This window comes from Salmo trutta, chromosome 8 (assembly GCF_901001165.1).
Source record: "Salmo trutta chromosome 8, fSalTru1.1, whole genome shotgun sequence".
NCBI lineage: Eukaryota > Metazoa > Chordata > Actinopteri > Salmoniformes > Salmonidae > Salmo > Salmo trutta.
The window spans coordinates 2181044-2207834 of NC_042964.1; the positions used below are offsets into that span (position 1 = coordinate 2181044).

The 26791-nt window shown below is 42.8% G+C and overlaps 1 protein-coding gene across 3 annotated transcripts in view; it reads right to left on the reverse strand.

The window, feature by feature from the left end:
• LOC115198042 (zinc finger protein 638) overlaps window positions 1–26791 on the reverse strand; it is a 69817-nt gene that overhangs the window by 12047 nt on the left and 30979 nt on the right. For all 3 annotated transcript variants that reach the window (XM_029759708.1, XM_029759709.1, XM_029759707.1), the window contains 12 exons: window positions 26224–26285; window positions 25967–25999; window positions 25193–25519; window positions 24868–25001; window positions 22952–23217; window positions 20403–20546; window positions 19828–19985; window positions 4173–4341; window positions 3387–3530; window positions 2109–2237; window positions 1831–1869; window positions 742–870 (listed from right to left, as the gene is read on the reverse strand). In XM_029759708.1, coding sequence (XP_029615568.1) covers window positions 742–870; window positions 1831–1869; window positions 2109–2237; window positions 3387–3530; window positions 4173–4341; window positions 19828–19985; window positions 20403–20546; window positions 22952–23217; window positions 24868–25001; window positions 25193–25519; window positions 25967–25999; window positions 26224–26285 — 1734 coding nt within the window. The remainder of the gene's footprint in view (window positions 1–741; window positions 871–1830; window positions 1870–2108; window positions 2238–3386; window positions 3531–4172; window positions 4342–19827; window positions 19986–20402; window positions 20547–22951; window positions 23218–24867; window positions 25002–25192; window positions 25520–25966; window positions 26000–26223; window positions 26286–26791) is intronic.

Genomic DNA, 26791 nt, shown 5'->3' on the forward strand with positions numbered 1-26791 from the left:
CGCGTCATATCGCTGAGTGTATCTTTAAAGAGATGGTGATTAGGTCTTAGAAAGGCTTTTGGCGACTGGTAGTCTAAATTCAGTGTACTTCGTCTTTAACTGCCATTTCCTGAAAGTCAGACTCTTCCCACATGCCAAGTCATTTTTTTCTCAGGTTCAGAAGCAGCTGCATACAACGACCTCTCTGTGGTTATCCTTAGACATTTTCTAATTAATCTGCTGTATACAAGTCTGGTCCTGGAGTGTTTTAATCTGCTGTATACAAGTCTGGTCCTGGAGTGTTTTAATCTGCTGCATACAAGTCTGGTCCTGGAGTGTTTTAATCTGCTGTATACAAGTCTGGTCCTGGAGTGTTTTAATCTGCTGCATACAAGTCTGGTCCTGGAGTGTTTTAATCTGCTGTATACAAGTCTGGTCCTGGAGTGTCTAAATCAATAAAGCCAAAATATAAATAATATCTAGTGTCTGGAAAAATAGATTTGAGGCAGATGAAAATATGATCATATTTAGGATTCTGCCTCATTTGCCTGTTTTAATAAAATATTTCCCCAAAAATTGTTATAGAAAAAAAACGTGATGTGTGTGTCTACATTCAAAATGGTAAAAGTTGATTGTGATATGATTAAAATAAACAAATATTACCCTATTATTAGATTGTGGTGCCTGGTCTTAACATGTCTGTGTGTGTGTGTGTGTCTGTGTGTGTGTGTGTGTGTGTGTGTGTGTGTGTGGCTGTGGTACCCTGTTGATCAGAGATAGCGAATCGAGGTAGGATCCGAAGCGTTTGACGAGGTCGTGAACCTCTTGGGTTGCCGTAGTCCCCGTGGGGACGTTACTGACGATCACAAGCCGTTCCTTCAATGTCCTGTCCTGTTGAGAAGCAGAGCGTGTTATAAAGGGTTTATTAACAGGTTATAAAGGGTTTATTAACAGGTTATAAAGGCTTCATTAACAGGTTATAAAGGGTTCATTAACAGGTTATAGAGGGTTCATTAACAGGTTATAAAGGCTTCATTAACAGGTTATAAAGGGTTCATTTACAGGTTATAAAGGGTTCATTAACAGGTTATAGAGGGTTCATTAACAGGTTATAAAGGGTTTATTAACAGGTTATAAAGGGTTTATTTACAGGTTATAAAGGGTTCATTAACAGGTTATAAAGGGTTCATTTACAGGTTATAAAGGGTTCATTAACAGGTTATAAAGGGTTTATTAACAGGTTATAAAGGGTTTATTTACAGGTTATAAAGGGTTTATTAACAGGTTATAAAGGGTTTATTAACAGGTTATAAAGGGTTCATTAACAGGTTATAAAGGGTTCATTAACAGGTTATAGAGGGTTCATTAACAGGTTATAAAGGGTTTATTAACAGGTTATAAAGGGTTTATTTACAGGTTATAAAGGGTTTATTAACAGGTTATAAAGGGTTCATTAACAGGTTATAAAGGGTTCATTAACAGGTTATAAAGGGTTTATTAACAGGTTATAAAGGGTTCATTAACAGTTCATAAAGGGTTTATTTACAGGTTATAAAGGGTTTATTTACTGGTTATAAAGGGTTTATTAACAGGTTATAAAGGGTTTATTTACTGGTTATAAAGGGTTTATTAACAGGTTATAAAGGGTTTATTTACTGGTTATAAAGGGTTTATTAACAGGTTATAAAGGGTTTATTTACAGGTCATAAAGGGTTTATTAATAGGTTATAAAGGGTTTATTAACGTCTATTAAGTCACTATTTCCAGCCCTACTACAGTCACTACTTCCACCACACTTGCCTCAACACTAAACTTCTGGAGTAACCTTCCTAGTTAAACGTGTTAACTTACCGAAGTGGTGAGGCCCTTCAGCGTTGTGTACACATCCTCCTGCAATAGAAACAACAAACACCAATGATGACTGGACTGTGTGTATATATATATGTATGTATGTATGTATGTATGTATGTATGTATGTATATACACATATATACATACATACATACATACATACATACATACATACATACATACATACATACATACATACACATACACACACACACACACACATATATATACATGTATGTATATATGTGTGTGTGTGTGTGTGTGTGTGTGTGTGTTACCTGAACGAGGCCTGTATCAGGGCAGATCAACGTGAAGGAGAGGGGACAGTCTAGTAGTTTAGGAGGAGACTGCGTGTAGTTTGTCACCATAACAAAGCTCTTCTGTACTCCGTCCATACGGATTATGGCCTGTTGGGAGAAACACGCTCGTTACCAAGACAACCACCACCCAAGGTATAGTATCGCATCAACAACCAGAGCCAACGCTAAAGAATCCACAACGTTTCAGTGTTTGAGATGTAGTCAAAGACACTTATTACCGAGAAGGTGAACAGTTAGCATTATCCATAGAAAACATGTCACAGCGAGAGTCCCCCCCCAAAAAAAACGTTTTTATCATTTCTTCCATTGAAATACGAGGGTCTGCCGCCTAAGCTTTTTTTTCAGTCGCCTCCAAACAGATTAAAAAATATATATTAAAAAAAAGTTTACAAAAAAACGCTTTCTTTGTAAAAAAACTACTAAAAACCAGATAAAGTATATAGATAAGATAACATTCAACACATTTCTAAGATTTTACTGAGTTACAGTACATAAGGAAATCAGAAAAATCTAAATTAATAAATTAGGCCCTAATCTATAGATTTCACATCTGGGAATACAGATATGCATCTTTTGGTGATAGATACCTTAAAATAAAAATTATTTATAGAAAAAAGGTATCGGGCGTGGATCAGAAAACCAGTCAGTATCTGATGTGACCACCATTTGCCTCATGGAGTACGACAGATCTCCTTCGCATAGAGTCGACCAGGCTGTTGATTGTGTCCTATGGAATTGGATTGGATTCACCATTTGCGCACCATTTCTCCTAGAGGTCTGAACCAGGAGTTTGATGTCAGACCATTTTCTTACATGAATATGTCACGTTGATTTGTCTTTCCTTCCAGGTCACCTACTTGGTCATTTTGTAAATATATATTATTTTCTGGAACTATTACATGTACACAAATAGTTGTTATTAAAATAGACACACACAACCACACGCCACTCGTCACCGGCATGCGAGATATAAAAAGGCAGTCAAGAATGTGGAAAAGATGGGCCCGTTTGTAAAGGCTCATATAAAACATTGGCAATTTTTTATATATTTTTTTTAGCAAAAATCCTATGTGAAAGCAATATTGTTTGAGCAAAAGAACGCAGCATTTTGCCATCGCAAAATGGATAGCATGAAATTAGCTTTTAAACAGCAACACGACCGCGTCCACCACCTAAGCCCCTTTTTGATTTAGATAAAACCCTGCAAACAAACCAACAGACACACAGCCAACCTACCCATCTCTGGTGGGGCAGAATGAAACAGTTGTAGAGTCCAGGTTTATATCCATAAGGTTTCACCAGGGCCAGAACATCTTCCTCTGTATAGCCAGTCTCTGGTAAACCTTCGATCTTCACAAATGTATTATTTCCACAATCAGGCTACACATACGCACGCACACGCGCACACACACACACACACACACAAAGAGAATGAGAGAGGGGGAGAGAGATGTTAGGTTAACAGTTAAAGGGGAAGTCGGGTATAGATGAAATTGATAGCGTTTGTTTAAAGAACTGACCCATTGACTACTTTCAGCGTGAGGAACCATCCAACATAGTTTTAAATTACTGAGCTTCACCTTTAATATGATTCATGCATTGTTTAAAATAGCTGTTTTTAATAATGTGGTGAGGCTAAAGACAAATGTTCCACATTGCGTACAGAATAAACTTCTTCAAATTCTAATTACATAGACAAATAAAATACAACTTTACTTAGGGTACAAGACAAAAACAAGATGGTGCATTTTCACTGGGGGGGGTTTGACCCCCAGTGTTTGACCTAAAAGCCTCAGACCGCTGTGTTCCCACCGCCACGGCCCAGCTACAGTGACTCACTGGGCCTCGGCTTAGGTGGACATGCTCTGGGACTTTTCATAGTTTACTCTGACCTGCACGCTCCATGTCCTTAGTGTCACCACGGGTGATAGAAACGCAATTCCCCAAAAAAATAACACTAGAGATGACATTAACGACCACTGGCGTGACTAGTGCTTTTCGCGTAAAAAGTCCAAAACTTACCAGTTTAGTAATGAGGGTACTTTTCAGTGGAAGGAGGGGGACAGACTCCTTAGCCGTGGTTTGCTGAGCCTTGGGACCGTCAGTTTGCGGTTTAGTTGCGGATGTAGAAAAGATTTTGGTTGTGGTTGACTTGGTGGTGCTGGTGTGGGACTTGGCTGCTGAAGCTTTTCTGATTGAGGGAGAGAGAGAGAGAGAGAGAGAGAGAGAGGGAGAGGAAGATGAGGGGTAGAGAGAGGAAGATGAGGAGTAGAGAGAGGAAGATGAGGAGTAGAGAGAGAGAGGAAGATGAGTAGAGAGAGAGAGGAAGATGAGGAGAAGAGAGAGAGAGAGGAAGATGAGGAGTAGAGAGAGAGAGGAAGATGAGGAGTAGAGAGAGAGAGGAAGATGAGGAGAGAGAGAGAGAGAGGAAGATGAGGAGTAGAGAGAGAGAGGAAGATGAGGAGTAGAGAGAGAGAGGAAGATGAGGAGTAGAGAGAGAGAGAGAGGAAGATGAGGAGAAGAGAGAGAGAGGAAGATGAGGAGAGAGAGAGAGAGAGGAAGATGAGGAGAAGAGAGAGAGAGAGGAAGATGAGGAGAGAGAGAGAAAGATGAGGAGAGAGAGAGAGAGAGGAAGATGAGGAGAAGAGAGAGAGAGGAAGATGAGGAGTAGAGAGAGAGAGGAAGATGAGGAGTAGAGAGAGAGAGGAAGATGAGGAGAAGAGAGAGAGAGAGGAAGATGAGGAGAGAGAGAGAGGAAGATGAGGAGTAGAGAGAGAGGAAGATGAGGAGAAGAGAGAGAGAGGAAGATGAGGAGTAGAGAGAGAGAGGAAGATGAGGAGAGAGAGAGAGAGAGGAAGATGAGGAGAAGAGAGAGAGAGAGGAAGATGAGGAGTAGAGGGAGAGAGAGAGGAAGATGAGGAGTAGAGAGAGAGAGAGGCATTATGTACCTTGATAAATGGTAACTAAACGTTAAAAAAAAAGCATGCATTGATCAACACCCAAAATCTTACAGTAACTAACGTAATTGTAAACCTATTAGAAGAAAATTGGTAGTGTCTTACAGCATGGCATTATTGAATAAATACTCTGATCGGCTTGAAGGGAATTCTATAGCGTGAATTATTTCCCTGTAACACACGGTATATATAAGCACGGTAGAGTTCAATGGCTAAATCATTGCTTTTGAAAGCAAAAGCAGAATTGAAAACATGAACCTTTATTGCATTGTTGAATTTGATTTTCATAAGAGCAAGGTAAGTGTGATGGTTTTGGTTTAGCTAAACTAGCAAGTCTGTCTGGTTACCAAGGTAACTGCTGTGGCTATCTAAGTAAACTTGCTAGCTACTTCACTGGACGTTGAAAAACATTTCTACCGGCAAAATGTGTTCAATTATATCCATGGTATAAAAGGGATAATCAATTTGGGGCGCTAATTAATTAGATAAATATTGTATATAGAGTTAAGTCTAGTATATACAGTAGGATGTATATTAGTTATCTAATTATAAAATCATACCCAGTCGTTAGTTAGATTAGTTCAATATTTATGGACGCAACAGTCGTCCGTCTTTATGTTCACGTTCTTATCCCTTGCTTGCTAGCTAACTAGCTACGGCTAACACACAGCTAGCTAACTAGCTACGGCTAACACACAGCTAGCTAAATAGCTACGGCTAACACACAGCTAGCTAACTAGCTACGGCTAACACACAGCTAGCTAACTAGCTACGGCTAACACACAGCTAGCTAACTAGCTACAGCTAACACACAGCTAGCTACCTAGCTACGGCTAACACACAACTAGCTAACTAGCTAGCTACGGCTAACACACAGCTAGCTAACTAGCTAGCTACGGCTAACACACAGCTAGCTAACTAGCTACGGCTAACACACAGCTAGCTAACTAGCTACGGCTAACAGACAGCTACCTAACTAGCTACGGCTAACACACAGCAAGCTAACTAGCTACGGCTAACACACAGCAAGCTAACTAGCTACGGCTAACACACAGCTAACTAATTAGCTACGGCTAACACACAGCTATGACCTCTGCAGCGAGGTAGCTGTATTTGCAGTTGTTTAGGTAGTTTTCTCGTGGCATTAATTTGGGTACATACATAACAATTAGCTGATGCTTGATTTTGGAATGTTTGTCTTCTCGTCAGGACACTCGACACTTCAAAGAGATCACATTGCAAATCAGAAACTAGGCTAGAAGCTAGCTAAATAGTTTGTTGCAAGCAAACCTGCAAAAACATATATATTTTTTTATTTAACCTTTACTTAACCAGGCAAGTCAGTTAAGAACAAATTCTTATTTACAATGACGGCCTACCCCAGCCAAACCCTAACGACGCTGGGCCAATGGGACTCCCAATCACGGCTGGTTGTGATACAGCTTGGAATCGATCCAGGGTCTGTAGTAACACCTCTAGCACCGAGATCCAGTGCCTTAGACCGCTGCGCCACTCGGGAGCCCAAATATGACAACTTAATTAACATATCAGTTACTGAAAACAGCTGGTGAAACTAGAAATATGAGGGAGGATTTGACAGCATAGCACCACTAAACTAGAAACATGAGGGAGGATTTGACAGCATAGCACCACTAAACTAGAAACATGCGGGATGATGACAGCATAGCACCACTAAACTAGAAACATGTGGGAGGTTTTGACAGCATAGCAACACTAAACTAGAAACACCAGGGAGGATTTGACAGCATAGCGCCGGAGGAATTCCTGTTCATCACTCACCACGATGTCATCAGAGGCTCCAAAAAGTAAATAAATAAAAAATGCTAGCTAGCTACGTTTGTTCCTCATTGGACCTGCGTTTACAATGTATCCAATTTCAGTTTGTGTGGTTGTTGGTTTATCTTTCTGTACAGTCTGCAAGTACAGGTGCATAATTGCAAGGTGTTCCGATATCATTTCCAACTGTCCCGTTATCTGGTTTAATGTCCATTTAAGAATGCCCTTCTAGCCAATCAAGAACGAGTATTCAACAACGCTGTGGTATAACTAATTATATCATTCTATAAAGCTATAAAAAAGCACTACGTAACTATGAGTATACAGCTGTTTTTGGACACCCCTCTGGCAAGAACGCAATATGTCTTCTAGATTCGCACGATATCCCAGAAATCCCAGCTCACATTGTTCACGCGTTCCAGCAAGTATATCTCACTGGTAACCCCCAAAGCCAATTCCTCCTTTGGCCGCCTCTCCTTCCAGTTCTCTGCTGCCAATGACTGGAACAAACTGCAAAAATCTCTGAAACTGGAAACACTTATCTCCCTCACTAGCTTTAAGCACCAGCTGTCAGAGCAGCTCACAGATCACTGCACCTGTACATAGCCCATCTATAATTTAGCCCAAACAACTACCTCATCCCCTACTGTATTTATTTATTTTGCTCCTTTGCACCCCAGTATTTCTACTTTGCACTCATCTGTCAAATCTACCTTTTCATTGTTTTACTTGCTATATTGTATTCACTTCGCCACCATGGCCTATTTATTGCCTTTACCTCCCTTATCTCACCTCATTTGCTCACATTGTATATAGACTTATTTTTCTACTGTATTATTAACTGTATGTTTGTTTTACTCCATGTATAACTCTGTTGTTGTATGTGTCAAACTGCTTTGCTTTATCTTGGCCAGGTCGCAATTGTAAATGAGAACTTGTTCTCAACTAGCCTACCTGGTTAAATAAAGGTGAAATAAAAAAATTAAAAAAACTGGTTGTCACCGCTGGGATGACGTAGCATCAACATTCCACCCAGGAAACCAGTCGCTGTGGAAACCAAGTGTAGCCAATTTTGGTAACTAGTGACAACACAATAGAGCTGGGGACATTTCAGACTGGATGCCAAATGGGGTTTTAGCATGTAAGTTAAAGTTAGACAAGATTGAAGATTCCATTTGAGTAACAAGGTCTTCAGAACAGGTACTAAAAAATGTTGGGGGGGGGCTTGCCTGTTTTGAATGCTATTTTGGCATTAATACGTGTCACATATTAGTTTGCAAACAATGTAAAAAGTTAAAAAAATGTTTTTATATATAATTGATTTAATGAAGCCGCATACAAACATGGTCTCTTTGTTGTTTTCTTGAGTAAAGCAGCTCCATAATACAGTTGAAGTCGGAAGTTTACATACACTTCTGTTGGAGTCATTAGTAAAACTTGTTTCTCAATCACTCCACAAATTTCTTGTTAACAAACTATAGTTTTGGCAAGTCGGTTAGGACATCTACTTTGTGCATGACGTAATTTTTCCAACAATTGTTTACAGACATTATTTCACCGTATCACAAATCCAGTGGGTCAGAAGTTTACATACACTAAGTTGACTGTGCCTTTAAACAGCTTGGTAAATACCAGAAAATGATGTCATGGCTTTAGAAGCTTCTGATAGGCTAATTGACATCATTTGATTCAATTGGAGGTGTACCTGTGGATGTATTTCAACGCCTACCTTCAAACTTAGTGCCTTTTTGCTTGACATCATGGGAAAATCAAAAGAAAATCAGCCAAGACCTCAGAAAAAAAGCCTGGTTCATACTTGGGAGAAATTTCCAAACGCCTGAAGGTACCACGTTCTTCTGTACAAACAATAGTAAGCAAGTATAAACACCATGGGACCACGCAGCCGTCATACCACTCAGGAAGGAGATGCATTCTGTCTTCTAGAGATGAACGTACTTCGGTGTGAAAAGTGCTAATCAATCCCAGAACAGCAAAGGACCTTGTGAAGATGCTGGAGGAAACAGGTACAAAAGTATCTATATCCACAGTAAAATGAGTCCTATATCGACATAACATGAAAGGCAGCTCAGCAAGGAAGAAGCCACTACTCCAAAACCGCCATAAAAAAGCCAGACTACAGTTTGCAACTGCACATGGGGACAAAGACTGTACTTTTTCTAGAAATGTCCTCTGGTCTGATGAAACAAAAATATAACTGGCCATAATGACCATCGTTATATTTGGAGGAAAATGCGGGAGGCTTGCAAGCCGAAGAACAGCATCCCAATCGTGAAGCACGGGGGTGGCAGCATCATGTTGTGGGGGTGCTTTGCTGTTGGAGGGATTGGTGCACTTCACAAAATAGATGGCATCATGAGGAAGGTAAATTATGTAGATATATTGAAGCAACATCTCAAGACATCAGTCAGGAAGTTAAAGCTTGGTCGCAAATGGGTCTTCCAAATGGACAATCACCCCAAGCATACTTCCAAATTTGTGGCAAAATGGCTTAAGGACAACAAAGTCAAGGTATTGGAGTGGCCATCACAAAGCCCTGACCTCAATCCCATAGAAAATGTGTGGGCAGAACTGAAAAAGCGTGTGCGAGCAAGGAGGACTACAAACCTGACTAAGTTACACCAGCTGTCAGGAGGAATGGGCCAAAATTCACCCAACTTATTGTGGGAAGCTTGTGGAAGGCTACCTGAAACGTTTGACCCAATTTAAAGGCAATGCTACCAAATACTAATTGAGTGTATGTAAACTTCTGACCCACTGGGAATGTGATGAAAGAAATAAAAAGTTGAAATAAATCATTCTCTCTACTATTATTCTGACATTTCACATTCTTAAAATAAAGTGGTGATCCTAACTGACCTAAAACAGGGAATTTTTACTAGGATTAAATGTCAGGAATTGTGAAAAACTGAGTTTAAATGTATTTGGCTAAGATGTATGTAAACTTCCGACTTGAACTGTACATGTTACACTATTCACGTTGTCAGACAGAAATGGCAAAGATGATAGTAGCTAGTGAATTTCCCTGCATGAAAATCCTTATCGGTTATACATGAAAGACCATGTAGTGAGCATTACAATACAATCCTAATAAGTGTTGTGTACATGTTTTTCTGTAGGATTCCAGTTTGGAAGAGCTGCAGACCGTCCAGGCAAGAGGGGCTGGCTGAGAAGGTTAGTAAAAAGGTATTTCACCTGTGGTATAGTTTACTCATTTAACAGTATAGCCATATCACACAACATTTAGATGCATTCTGTAATTTCATGTTGTTTTTCTTATCATCATTACAGGCTAAATTGCAAGCGCTGTCCTTTGTGTGTGTGTGTGTGAGAGTGAGTGAGTGAGTGAGTGAGAAACTGAAACTGACCACTTCCTGTCTATCTGGAGTGATGTTTGACATCATGGAGTATCAGAGAGCTATCCCGGGGTCTCCGGACAACCTCGCTGGTGCACCTGCATGAATTACAGGGAGACTCCTGCACCTAACATAACACAACTGCTCCATTTCACCACTGCAATATTCCATTTATTTATTACCAAGGATGTTTACATAACAGGCTAAACACTTTCTACGACTTCACTGTATATTAAATTCTTCATTTGGTTCCCAATTAGGAAAAATACTCAGTTTGGTGACATCTTTGAATTTTTTATTTTTTTTGTGTGTGTACAGTTTTCCTTGGTCTGGGTGACATCACTTCAGAATTTTCCCGGTGCTTTTGTTATTTTGAGGAAGTTTACAGACCACCTTGTATTCTTATTTATCTCCCTAATAAAAAACTCTTACCTGCTCTGTGTTAAATCAGAGCGACTTGTTTTGTACTGTATTTATACCACTGTAGTCAATACATCTTTCTGGATATCTACACACCTGTAGGTCTGCTCATTTAACATGTAAACCTTACAAGACCATAGACATCCAGGAAAAGAGAACAGTTTAGTAAATCATTCTAAAACCATTTCAAAAGTACAATAATGATGACTATATCCTACATAAAAAATAAAATTAAAAAAATGCACAAGTATTGTTTCTCACACAAGTTTATTGTTGCCCACACAAACATCCCTTATATATGATTGATTGTAGGCCCATCTCTTTCAACAACAATTCAGAGTACCGTGTAGGTTCACACACTTCCTGGGAACGACCAAATCTGAGAACAGGACAAGCTCCGGACCTTCCCAGCTCAAAAAAAAGGTTTTGTTAACGTCTCAGCCGTTGTTAGTGGTGGCATTTCAGGAAGTAATCTGATCACATGACCCTTCTCCTTAGTAGACCCCAATTGAGATCCCAATCTTCACAACACTGCTCTCTCTGAAGTTCTGGGATGTTGGTATAGTCCTTTTGACGTTTTCGAATGCGTACACTCTTCACCTTCGAGACTTGGTTATTGTAGAGTCTCCTTTTAGCTGAAAGAGAACAATAATTTGGTGAGTCTATAGAATTAACTGATCAAACCAACTCCATTCTAAAACATAAGACCATGATAATTGGGAGTCATGACAGCTGGGGTCAAGTGTCACCAACGAAACCCCCGATGACGAGTTGACCATCTCTGATCAGAGATACATTCTAAACTAGTTTAATAATGTGTTGTACAAAAGCTGACTAAAAGATGAGGCATTCAGTTCAAAAAACACAAGCTGTGCAGTTGAGCTCGTTTCCACAGTGCCGCTTTACAATTACGAACATTTGAAACAAAAAAAAAGTTGCCACTTGTAGAAAACGTGTGTCATGAAATACCAGAAACAGAGTACAGTTTTTAACTTGTCAGGAATGTCAGCAAGCCAGGCTAGCTATGTATAGCATAATAGCTAGCTAGCTGCTTAGCTGAACACAATGTTAGCCCACTGTTCTTTGAATGGTTAAACGGATCAGTCTCGTCGCAAGACTTGACTAAAAAGTTGCCATGTTGAATCTGTAATATTCCTGTCAACAACAAACGTTATAAAACTAGACTGTTCAGATCAAACAAACTGTCGCGTAATGTCTCATCTTATGTCTCTGAACTGGGCTTTGTGGCTATTCTGTGCCAGTACACCTGTGTGAACTGAAGCTAGCTAGCTAGCTAGCTAACCAATATCAGCATGGTTTCAGACCACAGACACGTAACAAAGTTAAGTAACGTTATACACTTAAATTACAACAACTAACTAGTGAAGCCACATTTTATATTCAAAATGAAACAAACCAATGTCGCAGTCCGCTAACAAGCTACTAGCTAAATGTTAGCTAGCTAATATAAAACTATTGGACAGCTGGCTCAAAAGAATTCAAAACAAGAAATCCTAAATATTTCCATACATATTTACAACTAAAAAGCAACATTTCACTTATTATCTAGCTAACCATGTCTTACCTTTTCAGTCGAAAAACCAAAAAATCAAATTGTGGGTCGGTTTCGAATCCCTTCAACTTCCTTAGTTCTCTCCACTGTGTGTCCGAGGTTCTCTCATCTTGCGCTCTATCGCTTTCCCTTTTTTGCCCGTCTACTCTCCAAATGTATCCGTTCATTTGGCTTAGATCACGTGTCAAACTCCATTCAAACGGAGGGCTGAGGATCAGCGGGTTTTCGCTCCATCCTCGGAGAGCCTGTTGTCCAGATCTCTGCAGTCTCTATGGGGGTGCCACAGGGTTCAATTCTTGGGCCGACTCTCTTCTCTGTATACGTCAATGATGTCGCTCTCGCTGCTGGTGATTCTCTGATCCACCTCTACGCAGACGACACCATTCTGTATACTTCTGGCCCTTCTTTGGACACTGTGTTAACTAACCTCCAGATGAGCTTCAATGCCATACAACTCTCCTTCCGTGGCCTCCAACTGCTCTTAAATGCTAGTAAAACTAAATGCATGCTCTTCAACCGATCGCTGCCCACACCTGCCCGCAAATACCTAGGTGCCTGGTTAGACTGTAAACTCTCCTTCCAGACTCACATCAAGCATCTCCAATCCAAAAATAAATCTAGAATCGGCTTCCTATTTCGCAACAAAGCATCCTTCACTCATGGTGCCAAACATACCCTCGTAAAACTGACTATCCTACCGCCCACCTGTAGCACGCGCTCCAGCAGGTATATCTCACTGGTCATCCCCAAAAGCCAATTCCTCCTTTTGCCGCCTTTCCTTCCAGTTCTCTGCTGCCAATTACTGGAACGAACTGCAAACATCTCTGAAGCTGGAGACGCTTACCTCCCTCACTAGCTTTAAGCACCAGCTGTCAGAGCAGCTCACAGATCACTGCACCTGTACATAGCTCATCTGTAAAACAGCTCATCCAATCTACCTCATCGCCATACGGTATTTATTTATCTTGCTCCTTTGCACCCCAGTATCTCTACTTGCACATTCATCTTCTGCACATCTACCATTCCAGTGTTTAACTGCTATATTGTAATTACTTTGCCACCATGGCCTATTTATTGCCTTACCATGCAGTATATAGATTTTTCTACTGTATTATTGATTCTGTTTGCTTATTCCATTTGTAACTCTGTGTTGTTGTATGTGTCGAACTGCCACAAAATCTGGCGGGATAATCCGACCCGAAGATTAATACAGCAGTTCTCAGGCAGGCTCACTGTTGTTACTGTCACATTCCATTGGATGACCACTAGCAACTTATTGGAAAAATTCTATATTGCAGCTTTAACTAATTATATCATACTATATATATAGTTTTTTTTTTTTTTTTTTACATTTCAGTCATTTAGCAGACGCTCTTATCCAGAGCGACTTACAGTAGTGAATGCATACATTTCATACATTTAAAGGGGAATTTCACCCTGGTTCTGCCATGGCAGATTTTGGGCTCCCGAGTGGCGCAGCGGTCTAAGGCACTGCATCTCATTGCTTGAGGTCATCCAGGCTGTATAACAACCGGCCGTGATTAGGAGTCCCATAGGGCGGCGCCCAGCGTCGTCCGGGTTTGGCCGGTGTAGGCCGTCATTGTAAATAAGAATTTGTTCTTAACTGACTTGCCTAGTTAAATACAAAATAAAAATGTCATTACTACAATCAACACAAATAAAAACGCAACAATTTCAAAGATTTTACTGAGTTACAGTTAATAAAGAAATCAGTCAACTGAAATAAATTCATTAGATACCTTTAAAAAAAAAAAAAAAGTAGGGGCGTGGATCAGAAAACCAGTCAGTATCTGGTGTGACCACCATTAGCCTCATGCAGCACGACACCTTCACATAGAGTTGATCAGGCTGTTGTCCCACTCCTACTCAATGACTATGCAAAGTTGCTGGATATTAGCGGGAACCGCTGAAATATGAGGTGACGGCGGCAGATGATTGGTACGACAATGGGCCTCAGGATCGTCTTTGTGCATTGAAATTTCCATCGATAAAATGCAATTGTGTTCATCGCCTGCCCCATACCATAACCCCACCGGCACCACGGGGCACTTTGAAACTCTGTTTCAATGTTGACATCAGCAAACCACTCGCCCACACGACGCCATAAACACGCTGTTAGCCATCTGCCCGGTACAGTCGAAACCAGGATTCATCTGTGAAGACCACACTTCTCCAGCGTACCAGTGGCCATCGTGAGGTGAGCATTTGCCCACTGAAGTCGGATACGACGTCCAACTGCAGTCAGGTCAAGTCCTTGGTGAGGACGACGAGCAAGCAGATAAGCTTCCCCGAGACGGTTTGTGCAGAAAATTCTTTGCTTGTGCAAACCCAGTTTCTTCAGCTGTCTGGGTGGCTACCGCAGATGAAGCAGTCAGATTTGGAGGTCCTGGCCTGGTTACTTGTGATCTGATGATGTGAGGCAGATTGGATGTAGCAGAATTCATTTCATTCTCCAGGCTACAGCTCTGGTGGACTTTCCTGCAGCCAGCCAGCCAATTGCATGCTCCCTCAAAGCTCGAGACATCTGTGGCGTTGTGTGACAAAACTGCACATTTTAGAGTGCCCTTTTATTGTCCCCAGCACAAGGTGCACCTGTGTAAATGATCATGCTGTTTAATCAGCTTGTTGATATGCCACACCTGTCAGGTGGATGGATTATCTTGGCAAAGGAGCAATGCTCTAATAGGGATGTAAACAAAATTCTTCAAATTTGTGAGAACAAATATTTTTGTGCGTAAAGAACATTTCTGGGATCTTTTCTTTCAGCCAATGAAAATAATGGGGCCAACACTTTAAATGTTGAGTTTATATTTTTGTTCAGTATACAGTACCAGTCAAAAGTTTGGATACGTACTCATTCAAGGGTTTTTCTTTATTTGTACTATTTTCTACATTGTAGAATAATAGTGAAGACATCACAACTATGAAATAACACATTGAATCATGTAGTAACCAAAAAAAGTGTTAAACCTAAATATATTTTATATTTGAGATTCTTTAAAGATTCCCTTTGCATTGTATTCCTCTGCTCATAGTAAATGACAAAAGTCCGGCATTCATACTAATGTGAGTAAGACCTTTAAACAGGCCAACATTCCCAAGGCCGCTGGGCCAGACGGATTACCAGGACGTGTACCCCAAGCATGCACTGACCAACTGGCAAGCGTCTTCACTGACATTTTCAACCTCTCACCTGACCGAGTCTGTAATACGAACATGTTTCATGCAGAACACCATAGTCCCTGTGCTCAAGGAAGCGAAGGTAACCTGCCTAAATGACTGGCATTGGCCCTCAGATGCTCAAAAGGTTCTACAGATGCACCATCGACAGCATCCTGACTGGTTGCATCACTGCCTGGTATGGCAACTGCTCGGCCTCCGACCGCAAGGCACTACAGTGGGTAGTGCGTACGGCCCAGTACATCACTGGGGCCAAGCTTCCTGCCATCCAGGACCTCTATACCAGGCGGTGTCAGAGGAAGGCCTTAAAAGTTGTCAAAGACTCCAGCCACCCTAGTCATAGACTGTTCTCTCTGCTACCGCACAGCAAGTGGTACCAGAGCACGAAGTCTAGGTCCAAGACTACTGAACATCTAATCAAATGGCTAACAAGACTACTTGCATTGCCCCCCAGCCTGTAGTACTGTCTGGAAACCCTCCAATCCCGTCCTTCATGTAGACTAGGGCTGTCCAACCCTGTCCTTCATGTAGACTAGGGCTCTTCAACCCTGTCCTTCATGTAGACTAGGGCTCTCCAACCCTGTCCTTCATGTAGACCCCCTAGGTTTTCACTCCAACCCCAGTTGTAACTTACCCGGTTCAGGTGATCAACCAGGTAAGTATTAGAATCAGGTGTGTTAGATTAGGGTTGTAGTGAAATCCTGACAGCAGCTCTTCAGGAACAGGGTTGGAGAGCCCCGATGTAGAACCACCATAAAAAAAAGATTTTCTATCAAATCTTCCAACATGTGTCCGGCTTGGACTCACAGAATATATTTTCATTAACTGTTACAGGGCTCTGTAGCATCAAACAGATGCTAGACATTCAGATATTAAAATACAAGGGGATTGTACACTATTTAATGCTAACTCAAGAGAACTGGGAAATTCAACAAGAATGTTATACGGTAAAACCAAAAAAACATTTATGACCAGTGTGGTACAGTTCAGTGTGTCCGAGGCACACCTCAGGTGTAGAGAGACAAGTGCAGAAAACTATAGCTACAGATTATCTGGTCTAACAATGTGATTTACCCAAAAGATATTTCACAGACATCTCGTCTATTTTAAGTCTTATATCTCATTAATGGAGACAGGTGTGTCCACCTCAAAGTACTGCGTGTCATGATGCCAGAGGTAGGTCTTCATCGGTGAGAGAAGACTTGAAATTAGACAAGATGACAGCGCGCACACACACACTGTTGGATTATTTCACGCTGCATAAAAATAAAAAATAAAAAACATTTTAATAATGGAGGAGCATTTTCTAAATTCAAACTGAGCACTTTGCAACTGGACACGGGACACTTGAGACTCCTGTTTCCTTGAGTCGAGGACGAAGACGGCATCACTGAGGCTGGTGAAAGAAATTATCTGTGCTACACCAATCTTTGGTTAAAAATCACATTATCTTACTGTCACAATCTGTAATTAAGAAAACCGGTGGTCACGATGAAATGTCCATTCCCAAAGAAACATACAGGAAGACAACACAGTACGATCAGTGTAAAAACTGTGGATCAAACTGCCATTCAGCTCCTCGACAGTAATCTGCTCGAAATCCGGCATAACGTTTTAATCCCGCTAGAGGAATACAGTTCACGGAATACAGTTCTGCTACAATGACAGGTCAGGAATTCTGTATCTAGATTCCACTCCAGGAGGAAGCCCAGGCACCACGATATTGTCTGTAAGACAAAAGAAAATAATCAAAAATATACACACTATTGTAGTTTGAAAGACAGTTTAACTGTGCCGGCATGACATCAATATTAGGGTTGACTACTTTGAACATGCTTGCCCAGGCACAGATGACATTTACAGTATCTAGCCTAATAAAAAAATAAGGCATAACCCTTATCTTTTGCATAGTGACCAGACCATACAAAAATGTACCTAGGTAGGTAGGTAGGCAGACATGGCTGTAGGTAGATACTGTCAGGCATAGTTAAGCAAATATTTTTTTATATAGTAAAAAACAGCTTTAGTTTAAGATATTTACAACAATAAATAGTATTATTGTTTCTCCTCACTGTTTGCTAGTAAACTTAGCTAGCTAGCTTGATATACAATACTATTAATTACATCTGTTTTGAATCCTATCATTTTGTGCCATTGAAATGCATCCCCGGTCATAATCATAAACAATTGTGTTACATAGCAAGCTAATAAAATTGTTAAATTGACAATGTTACACATTTGCTAACAAGTTACAAAAAACGTGAGGCTTAGCGCATAACATGGCGCCTGCTAACATGTTAACTAGCTACCCAACTTATGTTTGCTGGTAAATATCGCTTTTAGTTCGCTGGTTATAATGTTGTAGATAGATATATCTACGACTAAAAAGAGAAGAGGTTTTACAATCAAGATACAAAAATAGCTCTGATTTTAAAAACCTTTTTCTCTTTTTAAGTCATAGATATGGCTACCGGTAGATGTTCAGCTAACTTTGCTACCTAGCCAGCTAGCTAACCTACCTAGCTAAATTAGCAAACAGAAACATAAATTACATTTCCCCCCCACTCACCCACCCCACAGTAACACAGTGTTAGTCAGCAATACACAATATGGATTTCAGTAGATAAACTAAAAAAAAATAGCTAGCTAGCTAGGTGGCTCGCAGGAAAAATAACTTACTTATCTAGGCACCGTATTTGTCATCTGCCTTCTTGGTGCTGGCATCGGTTGTAGCTGAGCTTCTAACGTTAACTAAATCCAACTCTTTTGTTTCCAATTCCTTCCTCTTCGCTATATTCCGGTTGAAAAGTCACCGTGTAGTTATTAACAGAACATAACAAAATACTCCATGGTCGAATTCGTGTTGTTGAGAGAATCACTTGAAGATATGACTGGTCAATTCGTTCAGTTTTTACCCAAAGGATTATATTGTTAAGCGTTCACCTCCTTTAAAAAAAATACAAATAAAAAAGGGGAGGCCAGAGCACAAAGTTGTGGTCTTTCAGAGACTGGAAAATGTTTTGTATTATTTAGCAATGAATCCGCTGACAGAGCCATTGGACGTCTTTCAGCGATGTTACTATCGAACAAGGACAAACACAAAAAACGGATGGTATGATCCGTATCACATACAGCCTTCGCGAAATGCCACAAAAGCAAGACTACATTTGTTTTGTGTCTCACCCCCCCCCCCATCAATACACCGGAAGCCGTCATCGGGTGTATTTACTCAGCGTCCGAAGCCCAGACATGCCTTTCTCCTAGGCAATTATGTATTAAACACACCTCACTGTCCTTAGAAATGCCTCGGACGGGATGAAAACAAGCCCAGATTCCCCCAGGTTGAAATTCCCCTTTAACTAAGTATATCCTACTGTATATACACTGAGTTTACCAAACATTAGCAACACCTTCCTAATTAAGTTGCAAACCCCAGTCCCCAAAGTGTTCCACAGGGATGCCAGCACATGTTGATTCCAATGTTTCCCAATAGTTGTGTCAAGTTGATTGGATGTCCTTTGGATGGGTGAACCATTCTTGGATACCACACGTGGAAAAACGCAGAATCGTTGCTGTTCTTGACACATACAATATGCTAGTTAACTAATTATAATCGCTGTATATTCTACAGCTAACTATATCCTACTGTATATACACTATAGTTAACTAATTATAATCACTGTATATTCTACAGCTAACTATACCCTACTGTATATACACTATAGTTAACTAATTATAATCGCTGTATATTCTACAGCTAACTATATCCTACTGTATATACACTATAGTTAACTAATTATAATCACTGTATATTCTACAGCTAACTATATCCTACTGTATATACACTATAGTTAACTAATTATAATCGCTGTATATTCTACAGCTAACTATATCCTACTGTATATACACTATAGTTAACTAATTATAATCACTGTATATTCTACAGCTAACTATATCCTACTGTATATACACTATAGTTAACTAATTATAGCATACTGTAGATAGTTAAAGGTAGATCTGTTCCGTGTGATCTATTTCTATGCTTCCTGTTCCTGAATTTAGTTTTTGCGTCTTTTACTTTCGGTTTTGTACACCAGCTTAAAAAAAAAAAAAAAACAGCCGAAAATACAATATTTCTATTTATGGAAAATATATTTCACAGAAATGTAAATTTAGTACAATGACTCTACACTATACTAGCTTATTTCGTCACAAATTGAAATTAGTCAAACTATTACGAGTTTTAACAACCAGGAAATGGTGGTTGGATTTCTGCCTCGTGTAACTAACTAATATCATAATGCATATAGAGTTAACTAATTAAATTAAATAAACAAGTTGCTGATTTTTCTTACTTTTCATCAGTAGACTTGTTGGTTTGGTTCAGTTCCTTTGAGTCGTCCAGCAGAGCATCTTTCTCCGTTAGTACGGTGACGGTCTGGCCTTTGATGATCAGGTTCTTCAAGCTAGCTAGCTTCTTAGCGTCCTCCTCCCTCTCAAACAACACGGACGCCTAGAGAGAGGGAGAGGGAGAGGGAGAGGGGAGAGGGGAGAGGGAGAGGAAGAGGAAGAGGGAGAGGGAGAGGGAGAGGAAGAGGAAGAGGGAGAGGGAGAGGGGAGAGGGGAGAGAGGGGGATGTAGGGAGGAGAAACAACGAGAGAGGTGGATGGATGGAGGGAGGAAAGAGAGTTTAGTTTATCAGACAATTTTTTTGAAACCAATAAGAGAAGAAGCGGAGGAGGAAGGAAGAGAGATGTATTTGTGGTTAATTAGTTGCGTCTTTCGACATGACGGGGCACAGAGACTGGTGGTCATCAACAAGGGGAAAAACAGGCGTTTGTAAATACCTGCTGTATGGGCTTGAGATTGAACTACAGGAAAGATGGGAGTTCAGGGTACTCAGAACATAATATCTGGTGAGATACAGTACCTGCTGTATGGGCTTGAGTTGGATGACGTTGTTGATCTTCCCGAAGGGTTCCACGGCCTTCATCACCTCATCACGAGCTGTGTGTTGGGGGATATTCTTCAGTCTTAACAGAGCGGAGGTCCCTGGTGCTCCCTTCTTCTTAGTCTAGAGCGAGAGAGAAAGAGAGCGAGACCAGACTGTTATTGTTTGTGAGCTGTGTGTTGGGGGATATTCTTCAGTCTTAACAGAGCAGAGGTCCCTGGTGCTCCCTTCTTCGTCTGGAAAAAAAAAAAAAAAAAGACTTTACCTATTAGAGATTGCAGATTTTTTTTTGCGGCTCACCAGTTGGAAACCGTGTGTGTCCGACCGATACAGGACCGTACTAATGATTAGCCCAACAGGGTACATGCATATAAATAAATAGGTTGCCTATAGCCACTTTGCTGCTCCAGTTGGGCTACAGGTGAAAATGCTTATTGCTAATAGCATAGCTGATGATGTGGACCATGTATAGGCTTCATTCACGGTCTGATACGGTGCAGTCGGGAAAGTATTCAGACCACTTCCCTTTTTCCACATTGTTACGTTACAGCGTTATTCTAAAATGGATTCAATTGGGGGACGACGATGAGAATCTACACACCATACCCCATAATGACATCACAATACCCCGTAATGACATCACAATACCCCGTAATGACATCACAATACCCCGTAATGACATCACAATACCCCGTAATGACATCACAATATCCCATAATGACATCACAATACCCCATAATGACATCACAATACCCCATAATGACATCACAATACCCCATAATGACAAAGCAAAAACTCATTAGAAACTTGCTATACCTTATTTACATAAGTATTCAGACCTTTTGCTATGAGACTCTAAATTGAGTTCAGTTGCATCCTGTTTCCATTGATCATCCTTGAGATGTTTCTACAACTTGATTGGAGTCCACCTGTTGTCAATTCAATTGATTGGACATGATTTGGAAAGGCACACCTGTCTATATACACAACCCATGAGGTCGAAGGAATTGTCCGTAGAGCTCCGAGAGGATTGTGTCGAGGCACAGAACTGGGGAAGGGTACCAAAACATTTCTGCAGCATTGAAGGTCCCCAAGAACACAGTGGCCTCCATCATTCTTAAATGGAAGAAGTTTGGAACCACCAAGAATCTTCCTAGAGCTGGCCACCCGGCCAAACTGAGCAATCTGGGGATAATGGCCTTGGTCAGGGAGGTGACCAAGAACCCTATGGTTACTCTGACAGAGCTCCAGAGTTCCTCTGTGAAGATGGGAGAACCTTCCAGAAGGACAACCATCTCTGCAGCACTCCACCAATCAGGCCTTTATGGTAGAGTGGCCAGACGGAAGCCACTCCTCAGTAAAAGGCACATGACAGCCCGCTTGGAGTTTGTCAAAAGGCACCTAAAGACTCTCAGACCATAAAAAACAAGATTCTCTGGTCTGATGAAACCAAGATTGAACTCTTTGGCCTGAATGCCAAGCGTCACGTTTGGAGGAAACCTGGCACCATCCCTACGGTGAAGCATGGTGGTGGCAGCATCATGCTGTGGGGATGTTTTTCAGCAGCAGGGACTGGGAGACTAGTCAGGATCGAGGGAAAGATGAACGTAACAAAGTACAGAGAGATCCTTGATGAAAACCTGCTCCAGAGCGCTCAGGACCTCAGACTGGGGCGAAGGTTCACCTTCCAACAGGACAACGACCCTGAACACACAGCCAAGACAACGCAGGAGTGGCTTCGGGAAAAGTCTCTGAATGTCCTTGACTTACCCAGCCAGAGCCTGGACTTAAACCCGATCGAACATCTCTGGAGAGACCTGAAAATAGCTGTGCAGCGACGCTCCCCATCCAACCTGACAGAGCTTGAGAGGATCTGCAGAGAAGAATGGGAGAAACTCACCAAATACAGGCGTGCCAAGCTTGTAGCGTCATACCCATGAAGACTCGATGCTGTAATCGTATACAACAAAAAAATATAGATATATTTTTTTAAACGAACTCTGCCAAGGGTCCATGGGCCTAATGACTTTCACTAGTTGCTTGTTGTCATAATCATCAATATGAGCATTTGGCTGACCAGTGGGCAACAGACGCCGCACCCCCCCCCCCCCCAACCAAGATGGTCTGGCCCAGTTCTGATCTAATGTGAATTTGCTCCAACTCAGCCAAAGTCAAACACCGTCCTCTCCTGTGACTTTTAACAAATGGGGAGGGGAGGGGAACTAGCGATAGATTCAGGGGGTGAAAACGCTACGTCGAAGGACTCCAGCTGTGCCGCAAAGCACATCTGTACCAAAAGTACTCCGTACCATAGTCAGACCTTTATTACGACGGCAGTTAAATTGGGTTAAAGTTGTTAGGAGACCGCCATTTTTTAGGCACTGAGCTGCTGCTGCTGTCCCTCCCCACCAAGCGATGCTAATGTTGACCATTCACAACATCCTTCACAATGACGTCACGATCAGCTCTCTGATGGTCTTCCCATCCCATCTTATCAGTGTCATTAAAAAAACAAAACAAAGGCATACCTTGGAAGAAGCAGAGCTGGATGATTTGAAGGATGATTTGGAGGGTGAGGAGGATTTCTTGGTTGATGCCCTTCCAGATCCTGTGCCTGCCTTGCCACCCTTGGACGTTCCCGTTTCAGTCTTCCGAGGGGAGGAGCGGCCTCTCCTGCTGGCACCTCCCTTGGCGGACGTGGCGCCTTTCTTTTTGGCGAGCTCTGCCAGGAGAGCGGGGGCGAGGGACTGCATCATAACCTCTAGACTGGTGTTCTTAGTCAGGGAGAGGCCAGCTGGAATACAAAGGGATGAATCAAAGAGAGGCCAGCTGGAAGGAGAGGGGGAGACGCGAGCATGGGAGACAGGGGAGAGAGGCCAGCTGGAAGGAGAGGGGGAGACAAAGGCATGGGAGAAAGGCCAGCTGGAAGGAGAGGGGGAGATACGAGCATGGGAGACAGGGGAGAGAGGCCAGCTGGAAGGAGAGGGGGAGACAGGGGAGAGAGGCCAGCTGGAAGGAGAGGGGGAGATACGAGCATGGGAGACAGGGGAGAGAGGCCAGCTGGAAGGAGAGGGGGAGACAGGGGAGAGAGGCCAGCTGGAAGGAGAGGGGGAGATACGAGCATGGGAGACAGGGGAGAGAGGCCAGCTGGAAGGAGAGGGGGAGACAGGGGAGAGAGGCCAGCTGGAAGGAGAGGGGGAGATACGAGCATGGGAGACAGGGGAGAGAGGCCAGCTGGAAGGAGAGGGGGAGACAGGGGAGAGAGGCCAGCTGGAAGGAGAGGGGGAGACAGGGGAGAGAGGCCAGCTGGAAGGAGAGGGGGAGACAGGGGAGAGAGGCCAGCTGGAAGGAGAGGGGGAGACAGGGGCATGGGAGACAGGGGAGAGAGGCCAGCTGGAAGGAGAGGGGGAGACAGGGGAGAGAGGCCAGCTGGAAGGAGAGGGGGAGATACGAGCATGGGAGACAGGGGAGAGAGGCCAGCTGGAAGGAGAGGGGGAGACAGGGGGGAGAGGCCAGCTGGAAGGAGAGGGGGAGATACGAGCATGGGAGACAGGGGAGAGAGGCCAGCTGGAAGGAGAGGGGGAGACAGGGGAGAGAGGCCAGCTGGAAGGAGAGGGGGAGATACGAGCATGGGAGACAGGGGAGAGAGGCCAGCTGGAAGGAGAGGGGGAGACAGGGGAGAGAGGCCAGCTGGAAGGAGAGGGGGAGATACGAGCATGGGAGACAGGGGAGAGAGGCCAGCTGGAAGGAGAGGGGGAGACAGGGGAGAGAGGCCAGCTGGAAGGAGAGGGGGAGACAGGGGCATTGGGTCAGGGTGTGAGAGGTAAATAATGTACTGGTTCTCTTGACCAGAGTGTAGAGGAATGAATCAATGTGATTTCCTTGATTCTTCACATCCTCTCGACTTACCTTCCTTCTCAAAGCTCATTGGAGGAGAAAAGCTGAAGTTCCTCCCCTCAGACCTTCTCCTCCAATGAGCTTTTGAAGGCGAGAGGAACCATTGAGATCCATTGCACCTCTTCCCACTGCATCATTAACCCTGGGCTAACCTTCAGGCTAAGACTGGCCCTGGGCTAACCTTCAGGCTAAGACTGGCCCTGGGCTAACCTTCAGGCTAAGACTGGCCCTGGGCTAACCTTCAGGCTAAGACTGGCCCTGGGCTAACCTTCAGGCTAAGACTGGCCCTGGGCTAACCTTCAGGCTAAGACTGGCCCTGGGTTAAGGTCAATGTTAACCCTGCTCCAGCTAGCCCTGGGCTAAGGTCAGTGTTAACCCTGCTCCAGCTAGCCCTGGGCTAAGGTCAGTGTTAACCCTGCTCCAGCTAGCCCTGGGCTAAGGTCAGTGTTAGGCCACTTTAGAATGTGTGAACGCTTTTAACCCGGGGCTAAATGAGTGGTCTCTTCACCGGGCTGTAAACACGATAATTGTTCCCTCTCTCTCTTACCAGATGACTCCAGTAGTTTCTTGGCCAGTCTCTCAGCACTGCTAGACTTCGGCTGTCTGCTCTTCCCTCCTCCTCCTGAAGGGCTGCTCTTCCTCGTCTCCCGACGCTCCCGCTCATAGCTCCTAGAACGCGACCTGGATGAATTTAATTAGACATAAAAAAAATATTCAAATAAAATATAATAAAAAACAGACATTTAAAATCCATCGAGTAGCTTTCATTCATCTGAACACAACAATATATACATAAAACATTTTTTTGATTAACCATAAAAAATAAAAAAATAAAGCACAATACAGTCCATTGACTTATTCTGTCATCTTACCTCCTCGATGAAGAAGTTGTCCGAGGCGAGCGGGAACGCCGTCGTTCCCGATCCCAGTGCGAAGACGACGACGACGCCGCCGCCGGAGGGTCACGCTCCCGACGCGGACCAGGAGACCGGGAACGCCGTGTGGCGGCGCTGTGTCTACGTTCCCGGGAGCGTTCCCTGGATCGAGGTCGGCGAGCAGCGGAGGAAGAGGAAGCGGTGTGGTAGGAAGAGAGGCGAGGAGAAGGAGAGCGAGACCAGGACGGAGAACGGGAGGCGGAGTGTGTTGTGTGACGACGTTTGGAGGAACAATGGTTGTTGTCATTTCTACTGGGAGCAGGGCTGGAGAGAGAACGGGAGGGAGAGAGGAGAGGATGGAGAGAGAGAGAAAGGGAGGGAGAGAGGAGGATGGAGAGAGAGCGAAAGGGAGGGAGAGAGGAGGATGGAGAGAGAGCGAAAGGGAGGGAGAGCGAAAGGGAGGGAGAGAGGAGAGGATGGAGAGAGAGCGAAAGGGAGGGAGAGAGAGAAAGGGAGGGAGAGAGGAGAGGATGGAGAGAGAGAAAGGTAGGGAGAGAGGAGAGGATGGAGAGAGAGAAAGGGAGGGAGAGAGGAGGATGGAGAAAGAGAAAGGTAGGGAAGGAGAGAAGGGAAGTAGGCCAGTAAGCACAGCCCCGAAAGAAGTTATTCTGGTTTAAAATGTAAGTTAAGCACTGAGTCAGCGATGACCTTCAGAGGGAAAAAAAGCTCTTTCCCATCTACTTTAGAACCCAGTACAGGGAACTTCCTCACCTTGATACAGTTTCCCCGTTCCAGTCAGGATACCTGGAAGAAGGAAAAAGGTGATTAGCATAAAGGTACAACGTACCATCTCCTCCTTCTCAACTGTATTGGAGGAGAAGCTATCGAGTCCCTCCACTACGACTTTCTCCTCCAATGGACTTAGAGGAGGAGATGAGAGGGGAGAGGACACGAGGAAAATACTAATTTAGAAAGAACCAGGCAGAAATTATATTAAAAAAAAAAAAAAGACAGAAGACATAACCTACAATTTCCTGAGTAGCCGGCAGTTGTCGATGTGAAGGCTGGTGTTTTGGTGCTCAATCCAGTTCTGTTGATCAAAACAGAGACGACAGTCAGTCTGAGTCTTCTTCGCCGCTCCCCCCCCCCCAAACCCCTCCACATCAAGTCCTTTCAATATTAGTTTGGTTTCCCACATTTTCATTTTACACCTTGCAGCAAAGTACATTTTAACACAAAGTCCAATTTCTCTGCTTTACATAAAAATGGTGCACTAGGTAGGTACGGCAAGAGTCTGTTTGGGGAAAACATTTCTGATGGGAAAAGCAGCATCTGTATATTCTCTGGAACGGATTCTCTCGGCGGCCATCTTCTTCCCCCCCAAAAAAACCATTAAAAACTTCCCAAAGTAACTAAATAAATTGAATGAATAGTTAGTGGAGGGGCGTGTGTGGTGAGAGTTACTGTCATTGGTTTACACAGTGTAATGACATAGGGGATATGGATTATCCAGGGGCTTGAGTGAGATATAGAGAGATATGTAGCGTAGTTAGCGAAAACACTCGTTAATTGACCACAGTAAAGGCCTATTGAGTA